The 21,079-nt window shown below is 47.8% G+C and overlaps 2 protein-coding genes across 2 annotated transcripts; one reads left to right on the top strand and one right to left on the bottom strand.

The window, feature by feature from the left end:
• Window positions 1-406: 406 nt before the first annotated feature.
• Window positions 407-15,215, top strand: lig3 (ligase III, DNA, ATP-dependent). Its single transcript, XM_007896441.2, is given in 22 exon segments — window positions 407-618; window positions 1,704-2,332; window positions 3,266-3,373; window positions 3,596-3,790; window positions 4,047-4,198; window positions 4,578-4,744; window positions 5,597-5,674; window positions 6,144-6,312; window positions 6,657-6,812; window positions 7,113-7,244; window positions 7,605-7,684; window positions 8,212-8,299; window positions 8,728-8,805; window positions 9,079-9,202; window positions 9,728-9,775; window positions 9,778-9,869; window positions 9,992-10,066; window positions 10,258-10,404; window positions 10,814-10,997; window positions 11,733-11,836; window positions 12,073-12,147; window positions 12,860-15,215. Coding segments are annotated over 21 exon segments (3,072 nt in total). The 5' UTR covers window positions 407-618; window positions 1,704-1,746; the 3' UTR covers window positions 13,094-15,215.
• On the bottom strand, window positions 15,209-19,737 carry rad51d (RAD51 paralog D). The gene is made up of 10 exons (XM_042338479.1): window positions 19,656-19,737; window positions 19,349-19,410; window positions 18,941-19,059; window positions 18,501-18,582; window positions 18,130-18,264; window positions 17,757-17,852; window positions 17,208-17,298; window positions 16,806-16,876; window positions 16,303-16,467; window positions 15,209-15,888 (listed from the first exon to the last, which is right to left on the bottom strand). Exons 1-10 carry the CDS (start codon window positions 19,735-19,737, stop codon window positions 15,802-15,804), a joined length of 990 nt encoding a protein of 329 aa, XP_042194413.1. The 3' UTR covers window positions 15,209-15,801.
• Between the last annotated feature and the right edge of the window lie 1,342 nt (window positions 19,738-21,079).

Here is a 21,079-nt window from a genome sequence, read left to right as displayed (position 1 = left end):
TCACACCCCCTCACACCCTCACACTCGCACCTGCTCACACTCACTCCCTCACACCTGCTCACACTCTCTCACGCTCACACCTGCTCACACTCACACCTGCTCACACTCACCCCTCACACTCACACCTGCTCACACTCACACACTCACTCACACCTGCTCACACTCTCACCTGCTCACACTCACCTCCTCACACTCACTCACACCTGCTCACACTCTCACTCGCCCGCTCACGTTCACCTCCTCACAGTACATATTGTAAAGTGGAGCGACTGTGTTGTCTGTGGGCGACAGTCTAAGGGCACCACAACAACAACAACAACAACTCGGATTTATACAGCGCCCTCCACGCCGGACGGCGTCTCGGAGCGCTTTACAGTTTCGGATCCCGGGACAAATACAAAGATTACCATTTATATTCCGGGGGGAGTGGGATTGGGGGGGAACCGGGCCCAGGGTTTTTGTTTGATGCGTTTGATTTTAACTTGTGACCTGTTTATTGGGGCCTTTCAATTATTAGTAATTACAATTACACGTCTCGCGCTCACAGAATAGCACAGTCGATTCACTTTACGGTGCAGCCCGTGAGGCGCTCTGAGGCGGATAAGACGCTGTATGCAGGTCCGAGGATTATTATTATTATTATTATTATTATTGCTGTGTGTGTGTGTGTGTGTGTGTGGGAATCCATGTTTGTTGTCGGCAGAGTTGGGGTGACCAGCGCCTTTAACGGGGGGAAACGTCATCAGAAACAAAGCGGAGTTGGCGGTTATTTAAAGGAGAGGTGGCGCGAGAGCGCGAGCGAGTGAGTGAGTGACCGACCGACCGACCCGAGTCCCCCTCAGGCCGCGGCGGCGCGGGCTCCGCCAGTCAGTCAGTCAGTCCGTCCGTCCGTCCGTCCTCACTGCCCGACCCCGGGAACCGACAGCAACCGCCCCCGCGACCCGTGGGAGGGAAGGCGGAGGAGGAGGAGGCCTTCCTTTGAAGCCTCGGGCTCGATTTAATTCGCCTCAAACAGCTCGCGGCCTCCTCCTCGCCTCCCCTCCCCTCACGATGCGTTTAAACTCCCAACGTCCCCTCTGGGGGTATCTCCCCCATCGAGGAAACTGCTCTCCCCCCCACACCCCCCCCCCTCGCCTAGGCCTCCAAGCCTCGGGCTCGAGTTCGGCCCCGGGCGCCGGAGTCCCGACTGCTTGACCAGCCTTCGTTTATTTAAAGGCGCCGCTTTAAAGGGAAAGTCCGCTTTCTGTCGGCGGGCAAACCCAAGTCCCAAGAAGCGGGGGTGGGGGTGTTGGGGGGTTGTGTTGAGCTGTTCTGCTGGAGCGGGCGGGTGGGTGGGTGGGTGTCGTCGTGTCGATGCTTTGGAAATGATTTGGGTTTTTTCTTTTTAAAAAAAAAAAATCCCCTCGATTCTCTGCAGCTTTTCCAAAATATTATAGCAGCGATAGCGATGCCGGCAGTTTGACACCGCGCCTTCGAGACGTCTCAAAAGCGCTGCCCGGAATGCAGCAGCGTGGAATGAATTGGCTTTGTGTGCTTTGTGCGCGAAACGCGGCAGCGGTGAACGTCCCACAGACGGCCGTGGATTAAACGTTTAACCTTTCGCGTTTCACAGAGCCCCTGGACCGCAAGGGGAGTACCGTGTGGTTTTAACAGTGGGCTTTCTATCCCTTTACTTACGATCTCTCTTGTGTGTCTGTATTTAGGGGGTTGTGGGGGGGGAGAACATGCCTGAGGTGAACGTGCTCCATGCATAGGCTGTGCACGCAGCTTTCTCAGCACTTTGTGGACGTTTTGCTTCAACCCAGGAGGATTTGGCCAGCTTGGAATCAACTGGTGAAGGCGGTGTTTGAAAAGCAAAGCAGCGGCAATTCTACCCATCCTTTCCTGCTCGGGTCGGGTCATCAGTCGGGCTGTTTGCTCCCGGCACATTGGGTGTGGAGCAGCGTGCAAGCTCCAGCAGCACAAAACCAGAAGCTGCTCTCCAAGTCCCTCCTTGCCTTGGTTCTCTCCCGAATTCTCAGCGACACATTCTGTATCTCAAGAGCAGACATGGCCGAGCAGCGATACTGCGTGGACTATTCCAAGCGTGGCACGGCCGGCTGCAAGAAATGCAAGGAGAAGATCCCAAAGGGGCTGGTGCGCATCGGCAAGATCGTCCCAAACCCCTTCTCGGAGTCGGGGGAGATGAAGGAGTGGTACCATGTCAAATGTATGTTCGAGAAGCTGGAGCGAGCTCGACTGAGCACGAAGAAGATCGATGATCTGAGTGATCTGGAGGGTTGGGAAGAGCTTCAGGACGAAGAGAAAGAGCTGATCAACAAGCACATCACAGGTTAGCACACACTGAACCGGGGAATCTGTGTTAATAATAATAACGCCTCTGTTGTTAATAATAAAAAGAATCCTTGCATTTGATATAGTGTCTTACCATGTCATCATGATCAGCCGCTCTGTTTGCTGCTGGAGATGCCTTTCAGGTCACTGCCTCCAAGATCTGTGCACGACAGTCGTGTGAGAAGCACAGTTTTGGGCAGTATAGGCAGACTGAGAGTTCATCCCACACCCAACCACCATCTATCCTCAGTGAGTGGTTCAGCTGATTGTGCCCAAGAGGCACAAATAAGTTCCTTCTCTCAAGACAGGTCTCTGCTTCCAGCTTTGGGAGATGTGTGAATGGTCAAAAACGGGGAGGTACATTGTTGTTAAATTTTTATCCCATCATTTCACAGCAACATATCACTGGTTAAACTGTACCCAAATCACTTGTCGCTTTAATTACTTCATCAGGTGTTAAGGTATTCTGACTACATACAGTTGGTTCAGAAGTTGCAGTCCATGTGGCCTCAGTACTGTACTGTATTGTTGTTGTACTCCATTCCTGTCAGCAGACTGCCCCAGTAACACGACTCTAATGCCTGTAATGTGATGGTGCGACATTATATTGCAGCACATTGATTTCCCTAAACTTCAGATGCAGATTCTGGAAATCTGATATAAACGCAGAAGTCACTGGGAACGCTCAGCAGCTCAGGCAGCATCTATGGAGAGAGAAAAGTGTGTTAACGTTTCAGGTTGATGACCTTTCCTCAGAACCTGGGAATGTTGGAACGGAGCAGTTTATAAGAACAAACTAGAGAAGGGGGCAGGGAAAGTCAAAGGAAAAAAAGTAGGTGGAGGACAGGAGATGATGAGACCAGAGGTGTTGATGTGCAAGGCAAGACAGACACAACCTCATCTATGCCCTTTTTTACTTTCTTGTGAATAGAACATGCAATCAAGATGGGCAACACTTTCCCCAAATACAAGACTACCCCAGAGAAGGTGACCCCCTCGACATCCAGCCCATCACCTCTTAAATTCTCTGGATTTTCAGGTAAGACCAATATCCAAGTCATATCATGTTGTTCACAAGTAGTTGGTCTATCAGGGCATTGTACGTAAATCTGTGATAAGAATATTCTGTTCTTAAAATGTAAAATTCTAGAAAGTACTTAAATCTATAATTTACAGCTTAATTTAGGAATGTAAATATTGATAGTTGAACGTAAATGCTTCGCTTTGTTAAAGAAACTCCATGATTTTATTTCTTAAGCAGCTAAAGGAGGAAGCCCAGGTGGCAAGGCCTCGCCCTCAAGCAGCAAGCTGCCAGTCGTCGCGGGCGATCCCAACCACAAGGACTGCTCATTGCGGGAATTCCGCAAACTGTGCGCGACGATCGCAGAGAGGCCCAGCTACAACAGCAAGACTCAGATCATCCAGGACTTTCTCAGGAAGGGCACAAGTGGTGATGGTGAGAGATGTTCCTTTAATTTGCTCTATTAATAATAATTAATTAATTTGCCTGATATGTGAACTCGGGCAGAAATATGTTGGTGTTGGTTGCTGCCTAACAGTAGGCAAATCAAAGAGCCCAGCTGCAGTTGATGTACTACAATCCAAACAATATAAGCCATGTAATGTTCATGTCATGTCACTTGCTTATTTCTCTGTTGGGTTCCATTTGAAGTGATCTGCTGTGAATAAGTGTCCACTGTTTGCTTCCCCAGGTAAATTCCATGGAGATGTGTATTTGACTATAAAGCTCCTGCTCCCAGGCGTCATCAAACATGTGTACAACCTGAACGACAAGCAGATTGTCAAGCTCTTCAGTAGGATATTTAACTGCAGTCTGGATGACATGGTCCGAGACCTGGAGCAGGTTTGTGGCACAGTATTATTGAACCTGCTGGTGCCAGATCTGGATCTGCACAGACCTGTGTTTTAATGTGGGTTAGTCAGGGTGCTTTAAGCTGAAAAACAAATGCTAAACTTTTACATTAATTTTAAAAAAAAATGTTAACTTTAAAGTTATAATTCACTATTTTAATTTTAAATTGTAAAAGTCCAGATATCTGATCGTGGATGATGCCTTCTCTCACGATGGCAAGGCTGAGATCCAGCAAACCCACCTCCTACCATTCAGCTGCTTAGTAATTCAGCTCCCAGCTGGCTCGGATCGTTTATGTGACTGAAGTCTTTGTGTTGATACCCTTCTCTCCTCCGTGTATAATAATTGGGGTTGTGTAAATTCTGTGTAGGGGGACGTCTCTGAGACTGTGCGCATCTTTTTTGAAGGCACCTCGAGCTTCCCTCCCGCAGCCAAGAGCACGATGACTATTCAGGACGTGGAGGCTGCTCTGACTCGGCTCTCAAAGCTGACTCGGGAGGAGGAGCAGCAGAGGGAGCTTCAGGCTATTACTGCCAAGTGAGTCTGAGCCACACAAGGGCACATTTCCTCACGATGATATACAGCAGCTTTCAAACATCAGACCCCTTGAGTACGACAGGGGAAATCACTGGGAAGGGAGGAGGAGGAATTTGAGGACGTGGTCAGAAAGAGAGGTTTTTGAACACAAGAGAGGGATTGCAAGATGAAGAAATTTTAGGAAAGAGTTTCAGAAAAAGGTGTAGCTGAAGGCTCAGTCATTGATTGAACCCTAGACAGTCGTAACATTACTATCTTTAGAGTAAACCCCAACTGGGTGCAAAGTGCTTTGCTGCAGATGTGGGAGTGAGTCTGACTGGGGGGAGCAGAGTAGTGTCCCAATTGCTCTGGGACATTGCCCTGCATGAGGAGGCGCTGTATAAATGCAAGTCGTTGATGATATCTGAGCCTACTTGCAGTAAAAGTTCAGATTCTGTTAGCAATAATTATCTGTGAAGCACCTTGAGAAGTTTCAATACGATAAGGTGTTATAAAGATTCAAGTTTTTTCTTGCCTCATGAAACGGCAGTGAGACCTAGTGTTGGAGATGAAGGGCTTGTCTGGCCGAAAGCCGGCGAGAGGATACCTGAGATTGCTCGGGAAGATGAGTAATCCATCTGTGGAAGCGTGTTGTTCTGTATGAAAGCTGCACTTGGCTATATTGGGATTCCCATTCTTTCCTTTGTATTTGTGCTTCAAGTCATTCAAGGAATGCCTGTCAAATATTTTATAATAATAATAAACCTTGCATTTGACATAGTGCTTTTCACATCTTCTAGATGTCTTAAAGTGCTTCACAGAATAGACTAATGTAAGAATAATGGTTGAAATATGTTTGTTTCTGGCTTACAGGTGTACAGGAAATGATCTGAAATGCATTATTCGGCTGATCAAGCACGACCTGCGGATGAATAGTGGAGCCAAACATGTGTAAGTGACTGGGGAGACGGGATCTTGGTTTAACGTGGCACCTCTGACCCCCAGCACTGTACTAAAATGTCAGCCTATATATTCAGTCTCATTGATCATGCTGTTTGACGGATGAAACCACACAATTCTTCATTCTAGTCCCAAACAAAGGTCTTTCCACCTTCCTGAATGGAGTAGAATTAACTGTATTTTCCAATATGGGGGAATAGGAGGGAGGAGAAATAGGTCTACGAAATTTATCTGGATGTGTGATTTGTGTACTGCAGTTTCTGGGAGGTAATATATCTGAACATATCAGTAAAGAACAGAAGTTACCCATCAAAATAAACTACTGAATTCATAACCAGTTATGGAGAGCTTGCTGGAGAGTGGGATTAGATGCAGGCTCGTGCAGGAAAAATTCTGCGGATTTAATGGGCCAAAAGTGCTGTGTCATTCTACGATTGTCCTGTTTGTTGGTTTCAATCAGGCTGGACGCTCTGGATCCCAATGCTTACGATGCCTTCAAAGCCTCACGAAATTTACAGGACGTGGTGGACCGTGTTCTCAAGAACCAGCAAGAATCTCAGCAGGTCCCAGGCATGAGGAAGATGTTGAGCATCACAGCAACGCTTCTGACTCCAGTCCAGCCCATGCTGGTAAGCAGTATGCTTACGATGATGATGATAATAATGATGATCCTTGCATTTGACAGCAGAAACTTCCCCTTTGTCCCAACAATTGTATTTACGGAGGTGTAGGCGCTTTCTACAGCAATTTGTTGATAGGTTAGTGGACCAATGCTTTTCTGGGATTAATACGTGTGGGGAAATCGCAGAAGATGAAACTTTCAGATGGTGAAGTGGTAGGAATCTGCTTGTGAAAATCATTAGATTATTCCACCAGCGGACCATGTAATGGGGAAAGGGAAACTGGCATTTATTTTAAGAGAGCCTACTTGTCCCAACAGATTTTAAGTTTTGTGTAATCTCTCTGACTCCAGGCTGAAGCTTGCAAATCGATAGAATACGCTATGAAGAAGTGCCCCAATGGCATGTACGCGGAAATCAAATACGACGGAGAGCGGGTTCAGGTGCACAAGAACGGAGACACCTTTCAGTACTATAGCAGGAGTCTGAAACCTGTGTTACCTCACAAGGTAAGAATCCCTTGCTTCCTCCCTCTCTCTCTCTTACTGTACAGATCAAATGAAACCCATTATAAAACGTTTAAAATGATGCTTTACAACCAAAAGGTGTGGAGTCTATGACTAATCACACTACTTTGAGAGCCTGAGCTTCTATGTGGGACAAGGTGATGTCTCTATCTCCTGATTTGACTAATCTACAATGAGTTTGAGTCGATCTCGACCTGGCTTCTGATATCTATTAGTTTACACCATTAAATTGCCCACGTTAGCATGAAATCTACTTAAACCGACCATTTCACTCTGTTCCAGGTTGCTCATTTTAAGGACTTTATTCCCAAAGCGTTTGTGGCGGGTGACAGCATGATACTGGACTCTGAGGTGCTTCTGATTGACACAGCCACAGGGAAGCCCCTCCCATTTGGAACGCTGGGTGTACATAAGGTAATGTGATCAAAATGCGCTCTTTCATTCACGATAAACCTTCATCTTCACATCGCGCCTGAAGACCTTCCTGTTCGACTGTGCCTACGGTCACCTTACTCCGGCTCGGCATCGGGCTCCCCCACTGTCAAGGGCACCGGGACGCTACTCAGCAAGTTTTTTTGAGTGCATAGTGAGCTCAGTAATTGTTGGTTTGTCAAGCTCTGTGAGCATTCCCCATGCCTCTGATTACTTGTCTTGCTTTATGTTGGGAGATGCAGCCTGTAATACACCTGCAGAACAGTGAAGCCAAGGAGCTGGGTGTGATTGTGTACTAGTTTTAAGAATCTTTTTTTAAATGGGTTTTATGTTCTTTTCCAGAAAGCTGCCTTCAAAGATGCGAACGTTTGCCTGTTTGTCTTTGACTGCATTTATTTCAATGGTGTCAGCCTCATGGACAGGTCTGTGCATCTTGTTACATAGAGGCATACAGCACGGAAACAGGTCATTCAACCCAACTAGTCTAGTGTATACTCCAGATGAGCCCCCTATACCCCTCATCTATACCCCTGTATTCTCTTAAACTTTGTGGAGTCTGTAGGTTAGTAGTTAGAGCACTCGTCTTGCAAGCAAGAGGACCTGGGTTTGATTCCCGGGCAGGGTGAAACGCTTGTTAAGTTTCCTTACTCCTCACGCCTCTATTTACCTAGCAGTAAATAGGAACCTGTTTGTTAGTCGATTGGTGGATCGCTTTTCTGGGTGTAATAATCCCTTCAAAAAAAATAATAATTTGATCACTCAATCCACGACTGTTTGTGGGACGCTGCTGTGCGCAATTGGCTGCCGCGTTTCGCCCACAAAATACACAGTCAATTCACTTTACTGTATATCCTGTGAAGCGCTTTGAGACGTCTTAAAGATGTGATAAGGCGCTGTATCAAATGCCAGGATTATTATTGTTATTACATTAAGTTTTCTATCTTGACAGACCGATCCGTGAGCGGAGGCAGTTTCTTCACGATAACATGGTGGAAATCCCCAACAGGATCATGTTTTCCGAGATGAGGCACGTGAATGTGAGTGCAGCCATGTTTACATGGAGACCTAAGGATCTCAATCTGTGTGGAAGGTAGTGTACAGTCTGACCCTGTTATAAAATGACTGGTTACAAAATGGAACCATTTAAAGGGTGGATAGGTTGTGGGCCTACACTGTACCAGAAATGTGGTGCACTTTGTGGCTGACTGGGTTGGCTTAGTGTACTGGTCAATCGGCACTGACACCAGCAGTAATCTGATGCCCCTTAAGGGGCCAATTTAATTCTATGGACCCAAGGCTCCACCTTATAACAGGGTTAAATTTGTATGTTGAATCAGTCTGTGATCGCTGAACACAATGGGTGTTGTGTTGTCTCCTGTGTGGCTGTGAAATGAAATGATCATGCTCTTTTACAGTGTAGCTAGACTGTATCACTGCAATCTAATCTGGTATCCTGTTTTGACAGAGGGCCTCCGACCTGGGGGACATGATCAATCGAGTTATCAAAGAGGGTCTGGAGGGACTGGTGCTAAAGGACGTTAAGGTGAGACATTAACCTGAGTGATTTCAGCTGCAATGCTCTTTACTGTGAAAGATGGGGTTCTCAGATCCTCTCGGTATCCAGGGAATCTATTTTCAACTGCACCAGAATAAATATGTGGCAGCAGCATCATTTTTTTTAAAAAAAATTCATAAATTGACTCTGGCACAAAGATTTTTTTAAATCTACTAAAATGGAAAGTATTGTCATTTGCCGTTTGATGGTGCTACCCCAATGCTGAATCCTGTTATAGCTAAGCTCGTTCTCTGTGCGTAGGGTCTGTACGAACCAGGAAAGCGTCACTGGCTGAAAGTGAAGAAGGACTATCTGAATGAAGGTGCGATGGCCGACACTGCAGACCTGGTGGTGCTGGGGGCTTTCTATGGACAAGGAAACAAAGGTACTTGTCTGACGTTCAGATAGTTACTCTTTGCTGCTGTGTTGCATATTTGCACTCCTGATCATTAAGCCATAAAGCGCTCATTCTAGCACTGCCTTTCCATACCTTTGAGGGTATTTTACGGTCAGCTGTGTTTCCTCAGGTTTTGTAATGGGGAAAGTGGAGTTGCAGTGAGAGTGCTGAAGAAAGGCCTTTTTACTGGACAGCCCAGAGCACTGCTTCTCTTAACACATAGGGGTAATCATCAGATGTTGCAGGTTATAATGGTAAGATGGTGGTGGGTATTCTGGAAGGATCAAGGATAGTATCTGTGTCTAGGCTCAGGCATAGATGCTTCTTTCTTGTGATTTGTGAAGTATAAGAACATTGTGGTGGAATTACACCGCAGCTGAGATCCCACGTGTGCTTACCTTCAACAGACAAAATGCCGTATGTTTGGCGTTAATGGAAAGCGTGCTGTTAACATGGCGTGGTTGGGTAACTGAGAAGCAACCGATGACATGAGCTCTCTGCATTCGCACTCAGGTGGGATGATGTCCATCTTCCTGATGGGCTGCTACGACCCAAAGCTGGATGTTGGTGCACAGTGACCAAGTGTGGAGGTGGCCATGACGACGCTACGCTGGGCCGATTACAGACCGAACTGGATATGGTGAAAATCAGCAAGGTAATCGGATGCTCCCACGTGATGAAAGTTTCCTGCTTGTTTCAGAACTGTTTTAATTCTGACAGCCGCTACGATGTTTCTTTATACAAATGTGACTTAAAGTTAATATTCTGTCATTCCAGGATGCAAGCAAAATACCAGACTGGCTAAAGATCAGTAAGAACTACATCCCTGATTTTGTTGTCCGGGATCCAAAGGTAGGTCCATAGTCTACCTATCCAGTTGATACTCATTGCCTTACTTGTAACGTAGTGGTTAGAGCATTCGCCTCAGCACTGTCGCTGTAGAGATCCTGAAGAGGTTCGTTACACAGAATGACAGAGCTGTGTTGTCGAGGTGGGTCTGCAATTCCACAACGTTAATCTCTGTTGCCTTCTCCTACGCACAGACTGCCCCAGTGTGGGAGATCACGGGAGCAGAGTTCTCTAAGTCGGAGGCGCACACTGCAGATGGCATCTCGATCCGCTTCCCCCGATGCACCCGTATCCGTGATGACAAGGACTGGCAAACTGCAACTAACCTTCCTCAGCTCAAGGTAAAACCAGGAAGGACCAGGGACAGTACATGGTGTGAGCACACTGCCCATTACATGATTTATTTATCTCTCCCCTAGGTATACTGTCCAGACTGAGTCTGGAGCTGGATCCTACAGACTGAGTCCTGTAGCGTAGTAGTTAGAGCACTCGCCTCGCAAGCAAGAGGACCTGGGTTCGATTCCCAGGCAGTCCAAAACCATAGGCAAGTTTCCTTATTCCACAAGCCTCTGTTTAAGTAGGAATCCAGTTGTTAGTCAATTGGTGGATCGCGTTCCAGAGGTAATAATCCCTTCAAAAATAAATAAAACAATAATAATTGAGACGTCTCAACCATGTGATAAGGCGCTTTATCAAATGCAAGAATTATTATTATATTCCGATGGACCACTTGCATTGTTGTTGTTGCAGGAACTGTACAAGGTTTCTAAGGAAAAGTCTGATATTGAAATTGCCATAGCTTGTGCCAGGGGTGGGGAAGAATCGGGTACAGGTGGCACTAGCAGCAGCGAGACTGGACCAACTCCCAAACCAAGCCCAGGCAGCTCCAAAGGGCCTTCAAAGTCTCCATGGAAAAAACGTCAAAGCCAAGATGGTGAGCAAAGTGTGTCCAGTGAATACACAGGGATTGCTGTAGTGGGTTGCATGGCTGTGTTTCCAGCTTGAGGAACTGTGTTTGACTCCAGTTCCAATACAATTGACCTTTCCTTTTCTCCGTCTCTGTCCAAGTGAGATGAGGCCGAACAATCTCAGTCCGAAAGAAAGAACTTGCATTTTTATACTGTATTGTTTGAAACATCTTAAAAGTGCTTTGCAGTAATTGTTTACCATAGTAATTTGCAGGCAGGTGTGGCAGCCATTTTGCTCAAGGGGTAAAGTCCCATAAAAAGCCATGAGGATTGTTGCCAGGACACCAGGAAAAACTCCTTGGGTGGTGGAGTTGTCTGTAAGACACATAGTCTTGTGAGATGAGATTAGGTAGAATTGCTATGCCTCTAATTTGTCAATCTCACTCTTTGAGAGGCCAGAGACACATGGTGTGGCATATAGAAAGGTGAGGTACATGGTGTCAGGTCAGGCTCCTGTGACCAAGGATGTTCTGAGGTTGAGGCACCATCTTGGATGTGTGTTCAATAAAACATTCGCCATGTTGCCTCTTTACAGGATGATTTTTGTTTTACTTTTTCAAGACTCTTATTTGCCTTCCAGCACACACGTGTAGAACACCTGTTCTCAACACAGGCTTTGCATAGTATCCCGTGAAGCTTAAAATCTAATATCTAGAAAAGTTCTGCAAACAGCACTAATTGTTCAACATTTACCGCCCTAGCCAACAGCAGTACATCCCAAAAGGTTACCCCTGAAAATTCAGATTCAACGCCAAGAAAGGGGTTGAAGCGGAAATTGCCAGGAGTGGAACAGAATGGAAATAAGGTGAAATGATTTTTTTTTAAATATATAAATGGCTCTCACTATCCGAATCTATCAATTGTCTGGTTGAAAATATGAACTTGCCACAGGTGAAATTGTGGGCTGGAAGTATTGGTTCTGTTATGGTGACCTAGGCCTCACTCAAGATCCTAAGCTAACGCAATTAAAATGGATCCTCTATTACCAGCTGGTAATAATGGTGGCTTTTATAATGTTTGTGTGTTGGTTTTCATCCCCAGATCAAATCGCCTGGGACAGAAAAGAGTAACGGCTCTTTGCTCTCCAGTCCGACCACATCGCCTACTCCAAATCAGGTACAAACACAGAATAGTCTCTCTAATAGTTGTGAATGATCTGCTACAACTTGTGGTGGAGGCGCAAGTTATTTCTTGTAAGCTTGCAGCTATTTCAGTGCCTTGGGACATCCTCCCAACGTGAAAAGGTCTTATATAAATCAAGTTGTTGTTCTGGTTTACCAAGGGAAAGTGGAAACAGTAAAGCGCTGGCTAGAAGGAAGTGCCGAGCGGTATTTAGGGGGATCTGTACTGGTGATTTTCTGCAGGGCACACATGATAAATAAATGATATGGAGACAAAGGACTTGTAAAGTTTGCCCAGTATTAGTGAGGATAAAGTAAGAGATGAGCTAAGGAATGGCAGATGAGGTTTATCTTGAATGGTGTATGTCTGATACACTATTATGTCTGATAGGGCAGCAGAGAGTGAGAAATAATCGGGGTAGAGTATATAGTTTGCGATAATGATATGTCAAGCAACTGCCAGGATGGTGGAAGGCGAACTAGTTGGATCTTGGTCTTCTTTCGCCAGCAGATTTCTTTGGTTCTTATCTTCACTGATCTTTTTGACCTGGAGTAAGACAGCTTCCAAAATAAGAATGAATTCAAGAACTTTCCTAAAAACCTAAAATTTTATGATGGCAGTCTTAAAACACAAGAAATCTTTGGAGCCTATGAAGCTGAAATGAGATGCAGAACGGTGATAATAATTGCTGTTTATTGTTCTGTAGACGCTGCTGGACATATTTACAGGAGTAAGGCTCTATTTGCCTGCATCAGCCCAAGACTTCAGCAGAATCCGACGCTACTTTGTGGCGTACAACGGCGACCTGGTTCCAGAGTTTGACGTGGCCACAGCAACGCACGTGATCGGTGACGTCAAGGAGAACGTGTGTGCCAAACGTGTTTCAGTGAATTGGATCTGGCAGTGCATCAGGAAGAGAAGGCTGGTTTCACCGTGCTGACGTGTTTGAGCAAACCCAATCAGCAGCTCACACTAAAGGCAAAGATCGGTGCTGTCATATCCCCAATTAAAGATGTATTTGACTTCTTTCTATATCATGAGAGTGAATGGGAATGGGTACATACATTATAATTGCGTACCCAGTATCACGTATGTGTTTGTAGACTGTTTAGTGAGACAGCCTTTTGAAAAGAGAATGAATGCATTGTGTTTGCTCTGCTTTGAGCGCCCCCCCCCCCACTGGTAGGTTGAGTGTATTGAGGATTTATGTATGGTGATCATGTATTATAGTATAGGTCACAAGGACCTGCATTCCAATGCAGACACAGAACTGGCCTCTACCTAATGAAATGAAACCTAAGAGAACAGCTTGGTGAGGAGCAGTGGTTTCTGATGTTGACTAACCTGGAGTCACCAGATGTTCTGCAATAATATTGTCTTTTAATTAATCAAAGTATGAAATACCCATAAACCAATTAAATGACTTGTGAAACCCAAACTCCTCTCCATATCACTGGCCTCTCAACTTAAAAGGGACTTGGACTGAGCTGCTCTACATCGTCAGTAAAGTAGGAAAACTGGACTCACATGAAACGTAGAAGAGAATCAAATCTTTACAAACTCTAAAACCTAGTTTTTCCAGTATGTAGAGCAGCTCAAGTCAAGTGGACCTGTGTCAGTGCTGCTGTCTCTACTGCAGTACCATGCTGAACACTGCTCTGCCCAGCTCTGCTTTTGACAAGACCAGTTGGTAAAGATGCTTTTTCCTACCAACATGTTTTCTACGCATCCTGATCATAGGAATTGCATCGGCGATTGCACAGAATCTCTATAAAGGTAGTTGATACTCCTTTGGATGAGATATTAAGCCAAGGTCATGTCTGCCTGTTCAGCTACCCATTAAAGATCACGGAACTTTATTTTAAAACCGATGTGTCCTGGCCAACAATCCCACAATAAAACTGGTCATTCACTTCATGGCTGTTTGTGGGACACTGCTGTGCACAACTTTGCTGCTGCACTTGCCCACAAAACCCAGTCACTACACTTTGCAGTATATCTTGTGAAGCGCTTTGGGATGTCCTCCTGACAGGAAAGGTGCTATATCAAATGTAAGGATTATCAATAAATTTCTAAACCAGGTGGCTAAGTATGGGCTTGACACCAGTGTGGAGAGGATGAAGGGTATTGGAGGATATATTGGGTAGATGAATAGAATGGGGATAGAGAGACTGAAAATAAAATATTTCACAAGGAACAATGATTTTTGTACTACAATGTCTGGAGGGCTACAGACAATGCAGAATAATGCAAGGTATTGTCTTGAGGGAGTAATTATAGAGGAAACCAGGCCAGGTATCCATTCTAGAAACGATCAGTATTCTAGAGTTTTATTCTATTACCTTTTGTAACTTTTCACCCTCAAAATAAACAATCAATCCACTTTACAATATAACCTGTGAAGCACTTTGAAACACAAGTTAAGTCAAACTACAACAACAGCTTGCATTTATATAGCATCTCATCGCTTAAACCACATGGGCGTTGAATGAAGCTGGTTCAAATGACCTTTCCTCATTCATTACTCTTGTGGCTGTTATTTGTCTTCCCACTTTCTTTGGGTTTGATGTGAATACCTTTTTAGGCATGTGTAGACCTTCAAAGTGAGTAACCTAATGGTGTTTTAATAGTGTGCGTCTCTGGTGCACTCTTATCACTTTTCTCTTTCTCCTCACTCCCCATTTTCTAATAGATTTGTCTTTTCTGGAGCACAATTAATGAATTGCTCGGTACAACATTTGCTCCATTTCCTCTGCTTGGGTTATCTGATTTGTGTCTGAGACTGAACACGAGAATTGTGAAATAGGTTAAAAAGGAAAGTCTGACCCAGTATTTTTTATATACCTAAAGCTCGAGTGGCTGAGCGGTAAACTCATAATTTCTCAGCAAGGAGGTTCCGCACTAATGTAAATTCTTGGAGAACTTGCTTAAACTGACCAGCGCCTCGGCTTTCATTATCGCTCCTTTGTAAGCATTCAAGGGCTAGTTGTCACGATGATTTGAACACTGCTTCTCTCATCTATTGTTCTATTAAGATCTTTTTAAGTAAAATCTGAATGGTTTGCCATCGTTTCTGTCTCTTCTTGTTCCGTGTGATGTTGTTAGCTGGTCTACCTGGGGGCTGGCTGCTGAGTAGATCTCAAGCAATTGTCTGTGCAGTTGTCTTAACTATGGGTCCTCTGGTGGGAGAGATGTTTCAGCTTTTGTCCTGATTTTTGCCTCGCTCCTTCCCTTGCCTCCTTCAAGGCCAGTCTCAAGACCCTCCTCTTCGACTGCGCCTGTGATGGGCCACTTCACTCGTCCTGTGTAAAACACGAGTGTCTCTCACATCACCATCTCAAAGCACTTTACAGCAGCTTTTTGTACACAAAAAGATGGCACCCCATGCAGCAAAGTCCCACAAACAGGTACAAGATGAACGGCCAATTTGATATCGTGGATACCCAGAGAAATGAGTGTGTGCAGATGAAAGCCTTTTTATTTTCAGTCAGTACTGCACACGTAGACACATACACGTCAGTGATGGGGGCTGGCCTCGTCTTCATTAATGCTGTTCTTATTTTCTTTAGACCTGTTCCTCCTGATATCCAGTTCTCTGTCTTATATTTACAGAAGATGCAGAGCTTCATCGCTGCTGGGTGAGTGTTACTATGTGTTGTCGAGGGCATCAGTAGCTGTTTGGTTCTCTAGAGTCCCACTGCCGGTAATGTGTAGCTCTGCTGTGAGCCCGGTCGGCTGGTTTAAGAAAAAAAGGAACAACAGCATCATGTTTGGTTAAAAATCCAATTATTCTCGGACACAATCCAGCACTCCCCATAGCTAGTTACCTATTGTGACAGCCATAGAAGCTCTCCACGGCCTTGCTCCTCCTACCTCAGTGACCTGCTAACCCCACGTACCTGCCTGTCCGCTCCTCCGCTCAGCAGATTCAAACACATTTTTGTTAACTTAAAAAAAAATCCATTCAATACATTGATGGACTTCACTCGACAAATTGGTCAGTTTATGGCTGTTTCTGCTGAAGCCCCCACACACTCAGAAACCAGATTCCAACCGCACAAACCCCGTTCACAGCTGGGATGCGAGTCTTTCATCCCATGGGTCTGGGCTGCCCCTCACCTGTAAGCAGCATCGCTGCTGTTCACTCACCTGGCGGGATGATTTCAGCACTGTTGCTGAGCGTTTGGTCTCCTGTAAGCTCCCCATCTCTGCCTCGCGCTGTAGAAGGACCCGGGCATTGGGGACATAGCTCCAGGAGCGGCCCAGCGCAGGCTTCACACCTCCTCCCATGTCCTGGACCACACCATTCGTCACCTGAGAGACGGGAAAACGTCTCATCAATCTACACTGTCCTATGGGGGTTATTCATGCAGTTAATTTTTTTGAAGGGATTATTATCCCCGGAAAAGCAATCAGCCAATCGACTAACAAACAGATTCCTACTTACTGCTAGGTAAACAAAGGCGTGTGGAGTAAGGAAACTTGCCTAAGGTTTCGTCCTGATCTGCCCGGGAATCGAACCCGAATGTGTCTCACTTGCGAGGTGAGTGCTCTAACCTCTAAGCTACAGGACTGAACATCTTTGAATGCTCATTGAACCAAGACTGCTTCGGCAGTCGAGTTGTTGATCTCTATCCTCGCTCTATACTCACTACCACAGCGACACCCAGCTCTCTGGCCATAGTCTTCAGTGCTCTTGCCAGCTGCATCATGATAGCCATGCCTGAGAGAGGGAGGGAAGGAGGGAGAGAGAGGCATTAATGGCAGACTCCAGGCAGCAGAGCTCGCAACAAGGTGGGAGCAGTCCAACTTTGACCCTGTTTGATAAAGGGTCAATAACTTGAAGTACCTCTTTGACAGCACCTATGGTCAACATCACTTCCCACCCACCCCCACTCCCAATCCCCCCGGCATCCGACCCCACCATTATAAAGCGCTCCAAGATGTTATCCTATGTGAAAGACACTATAAATGCAAGGTGTTGGCATAGTGCAACCATAGTAAAGCAATGCCTTGAATTCTGAGCAGACCAGAACACTCAGACCATCTCTCACCTTCTGCCAGGCTGCCACTCAACACCGTGGACAGGACAGCACAGACCGAATCGATCACCACAGCTTTGACCGAGGCCCGAGCGCCGGTCACCTGCAGAAACAGCAAGTACACATCACGTCATGCCATGCAACGACCCTCTCAACCACATGCGTGTTACTGCCATGTCGTTAGCGACCACGTTACCAGCCACTGAGTGCAGGTCAGACCCCGTCTAGTGCCTTGTCACACCAGCTCGGGAAAGTCTCTTTCTCACAAACTCTCTCCGTCTCTCTCTCCCTACCTTTCTCCCCCTGTGCATCTATCCTTCTCACACAACTTCTCCCTCTAGAGCCCATCACTCTTTTCTTGTGCCTAAATTACTCTCAGACACTCATTCTCTCTCTTTCTCTCACAGCCATTATCAGTACAATATCGCATTTATTATCATACGCTGACGATATGAAGGCCACTTAATCACGTTCCCCCTTTACCTGTGACCCCAACACAATAGGCCAAACACCCACCCCCAGCGGAAAATACATCTTTACTCCTCGCTCTCGCTCTCCCACCTGCTGTGTGAAACTTGTCCTCAGGTCCTGCAGAACATCCAACATCCCGTAGACATCAAACACACGCACCACCTCGATCCTCTGAAGAGCATCGGTCTGGATTACAACAACAACAAGATTCCATTTATCGAGCGCCTTTCACGTCGGGAGGACGTCCCAAGGCGCTGATTAGGAGACAGACAACAACAATAACAATAATGACCTTAGCATTTGTCATTGACTGCCACTGAGACGTCTCAAACCACTTCACAGGATATACTGTTAAGTGGATTGACTAATTTTGTGGGCGAAATGCGGCAGTCAATGGCGCACAGCAGTGTCCCACACATAGTCATGGATTCAGTGAGTACGCTTTTTTTTGAAGGATTATTACCTGTTGTTCCGCGCTGTCCACCTGGCTCTGAATCAGCTCCAGCAGGCGGGAGGCGCTCAGCCCCCCTGTCGAGTCCACGTACACCACCTTCTGCTTCAACTCACACGAGATGTTCACTGCCAAACTGAGGCACACCTGGAGAAGGGGACAAACATCAACTTGCAATTATAGAGCGCCCCTCACGCAGGGGAGAGTCCTGGAGAGCTCAGCAGCGGGTGGAGCCTGAAGCTGAGCCAGAGAGAGGTGACTGTAAGCACGGTCGAAGAGGAAGGTCCTAAGGCGTGATCTGCACAAGCTGATCTGATCAATTGTACAGTCATTTGCATTTTAAATGGGCCTCACACAGGGACAGGGCAGAGAGGGGACCTTACCTGGGTTTTCCCGCTGCCCGGAGCTCCCACAAACTCGGTCAGCTCTCCGGTGTAAAGGCCCGAATCCAGCAGTTTGTCCAGGCTGCAGAGGCCAAGACAGATGGATGGTCAGAGAGGCTGATCACAGACACACTGAGGCTCTGGCTTCAGTACTAGACCACGAGGGATTGGGATGAAGTTTGCCCTCAGCCCGTTTCATCTCATTCCTCCAGAGCCCACCCACCCTACTGTCCTCTTATCACAACAGGGTTCCTACTTACTGCTGGGTAAACAGAGGCGTGTGGAGTAAGGAAACTCGCCTCACGTTTCGCCCTGCCCCGCCCGGGAATCGAACCGGGTCCTCTCGCCTGCGAGGCGAGTGCCCTAACCGCCAAACTACAGGACTTGTAACCAGCGTTGAGGAGCGGCTGACTTTACGGGAGGGTTCGGGTATCACCTACTTCTTGTTCCCTGTGGACAGGATTGCCGTGGAGCCCAGAACTTCCTCGTACACGTCCGCGCCGTTGGAAGGGAACGGAGAATACTGCGCGAGCAGCACGCGCCTCACGGCGACCAGCATCTGAAACGAGGCGACAGTAATCGCAGATTACAGGGCGCCGCTCGCGTTGGGAGAACGGCCCAAGGCGCTGGACAATCCGGGGACGTGCACCCGAGCCGGGAGTTGGAACGAGGAGGGAGGAGGTAGGAGGCAGGGAAGGTAAGAGTGAGAGGGTGACCGAAGGCGCGGTCAAAGAGGAGGGTCTTGAGACTGGCAAGGGGAGGGGGGGGGGTGTTTCCGGGACAGATTTTCCAGCGGCTTGGGGCGGGGAGGCGCGACACGAGACATGACCCCCCCCCACCCCCAGTACCTTGTAGGACACCGAGCATTTCCGAGCCAACTCCTCAATGTCCGAGGACACCAGGTCCACCACTGCAACACAAGACACAATCCCATTTGAGGGAGGACTCACTGTGTCAAACACAAGGATTGCTGTTATTATTAGTAGTAGTACTCGAGATAGTTTGGGCTGCTTTCAGGATCAGGATGACTGACTGGGGGGGAGGGGGGAGTGGGGGGGAGGGGGGGGGGGGGGGGGGGGGGGGGGAGTGGGGGGGGGAGGGGGGAGGGGAATGGGGGGGGGGAGGGGGGAGAGGAGCTGCTGGAGTCACACTTACCCGTTTTCACATTCTGTCCTTTCAAAGCCTGAACGAGTTGCGCGGTGACTCCGGGACAGATCCCCTCCCTGAGGATCACCATGGGGGGGGGGGGGGGGGTGTGTGGGTGGGTGTGTGTGGGGGGGGGCGGTGGGTGTGGTGTATATATGTGTGTGTTGGGGGGGTGTGTGGGGTGTGTGTGTGTGTGTGGGTGTGTGTGGGGGGGGGTGTAGGACACCCAGAGAAACACCCGTCTCCTCTCTCTCTCCCTCCAGACAGACAGACAGACAGCCGCGGGGGTCGGGGCTGAGGTCAGAGCCCTCTCTCTCTCTCTCTCTCTCTCAGGAATAACCAGTCGGTGTCGGTGTCGGTGGCGGCGCCTCCAGTGGTTCCCTCTCGGGGACCCCCTCCCCCCAGACCCGGTGATCAGCTGCTTACAGTTTCCCGCGAGAAATTGACACCCGTGGCCCCGCCCCCCCGAAACCCCGCCCCCTGCCCCCGAAACCCCGCCCCCTCCCCCCGAAACCCCGCCTCCTCCTCCCCCAGAAACCCCGCCTCTTAAAGCTGGACCTCCTCTCCCGGTCATAATTAATAATTAGTAATAATAATTGCAGTAATAATGATCCTCGCGTTCGATGCGGGGCCTTTGCACGTTCGGCTGTTGGTTGGCACTGCCCACCTCCCCCTCCCCGCACCCCCCCCCCCCCCCCCCACACACCGAGAAACCGCGCGCAGAGTCCAGCGAGCGGCCCGTCGCCGTGTGCCATGTAACTCTCCTAACGCTTTCACCTCCCTGACGGATAGTCCCCGAGCCAAACAGCTGGATGGAGCAGCGCCCTCCCTTCGTTCTCCAGCTGTTTCCCCTCGTGGCTTTGGGCGGGGTCCTGTGTGAGGCCTTCTGTGGCGTAGGGGGGTCAGCGCACTCGCCTCGCAAGCGAGAGAGCGTGGGTCCGATCCCGGGCCGGGCGAAATGTTGGGCAACTTTCCTTACTCCGCCGAGCTCTGTGGACCTAACCTGGCGGCGGGTTGGAACCCGGTTGTTATTTGATTGGCGGATCGCGTTTCTGGGGGTAATAATCCCTTCAACCAGAACCACAAACAAAAAAGTGGTCACTCAATCCACGACCGTTCGTGGGGCACAGCCGTGAGCAATTGGCTGCTGCGTTTCACCCGTGAAAAATAGTCAAATTTACTTCGCAGGACAGACCGCGAAGCTCTTTGATCCGTCTCGAAGATGTGATAAAGGCGCTGTACCAAATACAAGGATTATTATTAACAATGACGGAATCGGATAAAGGAGGGAATAACTACGGAATCTGCTTTCCCCGGTGTCTCGTTCCATAAGAGCAAAGCTTGGGGTGGTGATGCTTGGGCTGCGATCACAGGTCTCAGTGGGAGCAATGCAGCCGGACTCCGTGTCCCTGGGAATATTTGGGGAAAGGTTA

This window comes from Callorhinchus milii, unplaced genomic scaffold (genome assembly GCF_018977255.1).
Source record: "Callorhinchus milii isolate IMCB2004 unplaced genomic scaffold, IMCB_Cmil_1.0 Scaffold10, whole genome shotgun sequence".
Lineage (NCBI taxonomy): Eukaryota > Metazoa > Chordata > Chondrichthyes > Chimaeriformes > Callorhinchidae > Callorhinchus > Callorhinchus milii.
This window is presented reverse-complemented; position numbering and strand designations above follow the sequence as displayed.

Excerpts from the sequence above, each read along its gene's own strand:
- rad51d (XM_042338479.1), bottom strand. The coding sequence starts at position 19,737 with ATGGTGATCCTCAGGGAGGGGATCTGTCCCGGAGTCACCGCGCAACTC. Across the intron at positions 17,853-18,129 it reads TGGACAGCGCGGAACAACAG|ACCGATGCTCTTCAGAGGAT; the intron begins GTAATAATCCTT and ends GTTGTAATCCAG. Across the intron at positions 16,877-17,207 it reads GAGTGGCAGCCTGGCAGAAG|GCATGGCTATCATGATGCAG; the intron begins GTGAGAGATGGT and ends TCCCTCTCTCAG.